We start from the raw sequence: 6299 nt of genomic DNA on the forward strand, positions 1-6299 counted from the left end.
GGTTAAAAAATACAGTACTTAGTCCTTTTTTCAAAAACAAAACAGTGAGGGGCACAAGGTGGCTCAGTTGGTTAAGCATCTGTCTTTGGCTCAGGTCATGATCCCAGGGACTCCTTGCTCAGTGGGGAGTGTAGTTCTCCCTCTGCTCCTCCCCCTCGTGTGTGTTAAAAGTTATTTTCTGTTAATAACTTTTTCTTTTAAAAAAATTTAATAGAAATATGGCCAACCTATTCAGATGAGGTACATGGAACATGAGGAGAGACCAAAAGCTTTAAACGACTTGGGAAAAAAGATTCAACTTGTTATGAAAGTGATAGAAGCATACAGAAACAAGGTATGAAAACCACAAAGCCAGCTGATGATGATGGCATGTGGGTAGTTCATCGTGGCAGTGGGGTAAATCTGTAAGTTCTTAGCTACAAAGTGATAGCAGTTGTTGCCACCAAATTCTGGAGACCTCGTGCACCAAACTTAAAACTTTTCTTTTTATTGGAGGGGCACCTGGGTGTCTTGGCCATTTGAGCATCTGACTCTTGATTTTGGCACAGGTCATGATCTCAGGTCTTAGGATCGAGGTCTGCGTTGGGCTCCATGCTGAATGTGGACCCTGCTTGGGATTCTCTCTCTCCCTCTATCTCCACCCCCATCCCTGCACTCTCTCACCAAATAAAACAAAACAAAAAAAAACAAACAAACAGAAAAGTTTTATTTATTGGAAAGTTACCAATAAAGGGTACTTAAGCTCCTAAAATACAGTGCAGGTATATGACTTTAATCTCTTAAAATTCCCTAGGTGTGTGTGGTTTTAAAACACATTATCACTATTCTCCCACTGTTTTGGCTTTGGAGTACTCTTTCATTCCATTTCCCTTTATTTTCCATGTCCAGTCTGTAATCCACGTTGCATTGCCCTTTCTTTCTGGTCTTGTGACTACCATCCTGAACCATGAATTCTTAGATTGTTTCCTATATGGGGTGGCTGCAGTTGTGTTTTTCAGACAGAATGTCATTATGTAATTCTCCTTATCAACAACTTACCATGCTGTTCTGCTGTATTTTGAGAATTTTCTGTCTAGCTTGCAGTATGCCGCCTTCTCTTATTTCTCTTTATTCCCTAACAAATTCAGTTCCGAACAGCTTCTTTGTTGGCTAAGTATTATTCCCTTGAATATTCCCCACTAGGCATTTTTTGGCAAAAATGACTTCTTCAGAAAGCCTTTTCTTTTAAAAATGCACACAGAGGGGTGCCTGGGTGGCTCAGTGGGTTGAGCCTCTGCCTTCGGCTTAGGTCATGATCTCAGGGTCCTGGGATTGAGCCCTGCATCAGGTTTTCTGCTCAGCAGGGAGCCTGCTTCCCCGCCCCCCCCGCCCTGCCTGCCTCTCTGCTTGCTTGTGATCTCTGTCTGTCAAATAAATAAAATCTTAAAAAAAAAAAGAAAAAGAAAAAGAAAAGACAATACCTCAAAACTAAAGTTAAGGAAAAAAAAACGCACACTGATCTTTTTTCTTTCTCCCATTCTCTTCAATTCTATATAATTTGTATATGGCTTCTTAGCATGGATATATGTGAGGTATACATTCAATAAGAATCTAAATCTTTTAAATAGAAATTATTAATTGATATAAAAATCTGTTACATTAAGTAAAAAATTTTTGACAGGATGAAAGATACGATCACCTGGATCAGACTGAAGTGGAAAAAGTTGAAAAATATATCAGCGACGCCATGAGTTGGCTGAACAGTAAGATGAATGCACAGAACAAACTAAGTCTCACTCAGGATCCTGTGGTGAAAGTTTCAGAAATAGTTGCAAAGTCAAAGGTAAGTTACCTACAAAATTCTTCTTTTAATGGGTTCAAGCATTAAACATTTTTAATGGGAGCCGTGCTTTGAGAAATAATCAACTTGCGAAAGAACTTAGAGATAACAAGTTTAAGGCTAATTTTTAATTTTGAAAAAAAAAAAAAAAAAGATTCTAGGTGGGACATCCCTGTCCCTTGATTTAGTCACATACACAAGGCTATTTTTTACATTTTAAGTGTAATGCAGAAAGAAAGCAATGTGATAACTTACTGTTAAATACTTCAGACTTTTCTAGATTAGATAAGACTTCTAAATCTCCATAGTAAAACTTCACAGTATTGGTCTTTGACATAATTTGAAACCTGTAAAATTCTGTGGTAAATCTTATTTCTGAGATAAATTTCCCAGTCTAAAAAACATTACCCATGAAAATACAAAAGATTATCATAGAAAAGAACACCATGAAAAACATGGAGACAAATTTTATAATAAAGATAAGCATCTTAGTAGAAAAATGAGTAAAAACATTGAATAGCAATTGACAAAAGAAGGTATACATGTCCAATAAATATATATGAAAAAGTGTTCATCCTCATCACATTCTCCTCCACCCATCTCTTTTCATCTGATTCATGGTTTTGTGTTTACATTCATAATCTTTGTCATAAGTTGTCAGGGTGCAAAGAAACAGATGTTTTCCCTTAGCAACTTGGTTGAATTTGTTAAAACATTTTGAATCAGTATATGTTTAGAAATTTAAAGGACGTATATGTACCCTTTAACCCAGAAATCACAATTCTAGGAATTCATTCTAAATTGATCATTGCACAGGGATAGGCACATAAATACCCTTGCTTATTAATTAGCAAAAAATTGGAAGAAACACATACCTGGCAATAAGAAATTAGATAAATTGAAGCATCCATTCAACACTTTGCAATCATTACATAATTTTAGATACAGAGATCTATTTAGATAGAAAGATGTGTACAACATATTGCATGAAAAAGGAAAGATTACAGAATCTAAATGACATTATTTCACTGTATAAATTAGCAAGCATCTTCACAGATCTGTAGGTTTGCAGGTATGTGTATGCATGGACATACACCTAGAAGGATGTTCACCAAAATGTTCATGTTAATCTGTAGAAGATGGAATTTCAGGTGCTGTTTGTTTGTTTGTTTGTTTTGCCTTATCTAGTTCAGTATGTTTCCAAGGTTTTTGTTTTTGCTTTTTTTTTAAACAATAAACAGGTATTTTTAAAATCAAAGCAAAGTGTTTTCCTTTTGAGAGAGCTTTGCAAAGAAGCCATAATAATTTACTCCTAATCAGATGTAGTGTGGTAAGGGTAGTTTCCCAATCTCTGTGACACTGGTCTTAGGGATTTTAATGGTCTTTTATTTCTGTGTTAAAAAGAAATAAGCAAAGATAGAGAAATTACATTGTACTTACTTTAAATTATTAAGTTGCATTTACATTCATGACTTAATTTTCCTTCAGCATAGTTCTACAGTTCCACTTATGAAGCTGTTTTCATGTAAATACCAATTTATGAAATGTTATTTGATATAATTCTCAGAGCACTAGGCATAATTTAAAGGAATGAATTAAAAATTATTTCTGCCCAAGAAAACTATATTTCAATTATGAGGAACCAGTTTTTAAGAAGATTAGATACAAAGAATTTATTAAAGATTGAAGAGTTCCTTGTCAGCATTAATATGGACTAACCCAGAAATAAATGCTTCATTGATGTATTTGAAGAAACTTGGTTATCTAACTGAGCTAACATAAATTCAGGAATATCTTATTAATGTGGAAATTTAGAAAATTAATGGTAATCTGTTCTGTAGTATTTTTGATATCATTTTTCTCCATGTCTTTAGGAACTGGATAATTTCTGTAACCCCATCATTTACAAGCCCAAACCAAAAGTAGAGGTTGCTGAAGACAAAGCAAAAGCTAATAGTGAACACAATGGACCAATGGATGGACAGAGTGGGACTGAAACTAAACCAGATACAACAAAAGACAGCTCCCAGCATACTAAATCTTCTGGAGAGATGGAAGTGGACTAAGTCTTAATTTACCTTCACATAATTTAAACAGTGCAAGCAACCACAAGGTCCATTCTTCCTTTTACATGTGGTACACACAACATACGTTCAGTTGTTCTTAACCACTTTTTGTCATTTGTTTTTTGGAGTAGTTTTGAAAAGTGTTTTATATTGAGTGCACCTCTGTTCATTTCCATTGCTGCTTATGTGAAGCTTTAGCTGAGTATAGATTTACAAGTCAGTTTTAGCTTTCTTAATACATGTTCTATCAAACATGCGAGACTGATACGTATTTGGCAACAATCTACCTTATTTAAAGCTTCTACTTGGATAAACCTCAGCTCCTGTATTCAGGAGAGGATACTGTATTGCACTATTGTTGCAGAAGCATAGATTTAATTGCATCATCATTTTGAAAAACATTGAAATTGATGTGGTTTAAAGCCACTGAGGCACTGACTTTTTTTCTAGTTATTGTAGTTATAATTTAAATATTAAAACAGATGATCTCATTGGTGTGCAATGAGAACTCCAAAGTGTTGTCATCACATAAATGAAATCACATGATGAAAGGGAAACACAATTTTTATGTTACAGTGACACCAGCAGTTTGCATCTTTTATTAGTAATGTGGATTGATGTTTTCTGAGAGTAATTCAGTGTCATTTTCACTTGAAACTTCTGATCTACTTGTCCTGAAGACCAGCTGCTGCTAAAGTAATACTAGCCTAAAGATAAGAAGCATTATTGATGAAAATACCTTCATGTTAAGGGGGAAATTCTGTTGACCTACTCAGACATGCATCTGTGATGTTGATAGCCTTGTTTCAGTTTTAATAGTTGTTTTGGTTTTCTTAATTGATTTTGTTAATAACACAGGGTAGGGAGAAATGGGCACAATGTGTATCGCATTATATACATTTATCACTGATTTACTCAATGTTAAGAAGTAGATAAACACTATTAAATAAGCAGTAATACTTGAAAAGAAGTACTTCTACCGTAAGTCTTAGGAAATAATGCTTGTAATAAACTATGTTACATATCAACAGGCAAAATATAGAATGTTACATAAGTGTAATATGATATGATGTGATTAAATTATAGTTCCTGCTGTTACATTACCTGTTCAGATGTTGGCTCCAGTTTTGGTGCTTCTTATATATATTACATGGGACAAAGGACTGTGAAATTAAGATATTTTAAGGACTTAATCTATGCTCCATCACCAGACTTGTTCACATTGTTCAGTTCCTTCCAGAGGCTTGAAGCTGTTTTAAGTATGGGAGCAGACTGAAATGACTTTCCAAACCTACAAGAAGCCTAGACAATGCCATGGGCACTGGTGTTTCATGCCAATCAACTAGATTAACTTAAATTAAAATTTTGAAAGGCTCACTTTTCCCCAAAGCTAAACCTTTATATTAATCCTGACTTTTCTTAAGTAGTAAAAATTGAGAGTTGAATATCTTTAGGGATAGTCATTATTTCTCAGAGATAGTGCTCTTAAGAGAGATTTTGTTTCTACAATGTAGTCTGCACTGAAAGGGAGAGTATGGAGCAGTGCATTTTGCAGGGATTTTTATTCATCCTTTTTGAGGGAGATGTCCCTTTTTTGCATTAAAAAAATCATATAGACCCAAGATATTTTTAATGTTTTCTAGTCTTCAAACTTGTCTTAATACTCTAAAGGTGAACTGACTATACCCGTTAATAATGAAGTACTTTTTTTTCCTTTAAAGCAGTTACTTTTCCTTTATAGGTTAAATATGTAGGTTCATTTCAGGAAGAGCATCAAAGATAGGAAGGAATATTTCAACAGTACACATTAGGGAGTTTATAGCTTTTTCTTGAGTTACAAGAAAATCTCCAGGAACTTCATTAGGAGCTATATGGCCCCATAACTTCTTGTAGACAAATGAGGAAATAGCTCTTTCTGCATCTGAATTGTCTAACTATACTTGATATTTTCTGTTCCTTCTTTTCAGTTCATGTAGCTCTGTTTTAGTCAGATATTTAACATTCTAATTTTTGCAGTTATATAACACTTTACTTAACAAAGATATGTATAACTTTTCCTACTCATTCAACTTAAATATTTTCAAAAGCTCTTTAACCTTATGGTGTGGTTATTTATCAAGTATATTAATAAAGGAAAATATGTTCTCTTTAATACAGTTTTGGGTAGAAGGCATGGTTCAGTTTAATTTTAGTCACTGAAATATGTTCAGTACTAGACAAAATTTTTTTCAGAATAAAAGGTCACTATTTTAGAAGTTATTTTAAAAGACATAAAAAATTAGAATGTTTTCCTATAATCAAATATGAACTAAGTCTGTAGAAAATACCTAGGATGATTAATAAATATAGATTAGTACACTCTGGAAAAGTATAAATTGGTTTCAGAATCCAACTCCTGATAGTCAATAATACTG

General features: G+C 33.8%; 1 protein-coding gene across 1 annotated transcript in view; it reads left to right on the top strand.

The window, feature by feature from the left end:
• Positions 1 to 5328, top strand: part of HSPA4L (heat shock protein family A (Hsp70) member 4 like) — a 45511-nt gene extending 40183 nt beyond the window's left edge. The window contains exons 17-19 of the mRNA XM_080797450.1: positions 215 to 334; positions 1661 to 1822; positions 3694 to 5328. Of these exons, the coding sequence (XP_080653576.1) occupies positions 215 to 334; positions 1661 to 1822; positions 3694 to 3885 (474 nt within the window). The 3' untranslated portion in view covers positions 3886 to 5328. The remainder of the gene's footprint in view (positions 1 to 214; positions 335 to 1660; positions 1823 to 3693) is intronic.
• Positions 5329 to 6299: the final 971 nt, after the last annotated feature.

The sequence above is a fragment of the Martes martes genome (assembly GCF_963455335.1).
Source record: "Martes martes genome assembly, chromosome: 2".
Classification (NCBI taxonomy): Eukaryota; Metazoa; Chordata; class Mammalia; order Carnivora; family Mustelidae; genus Martes; species Martes martes.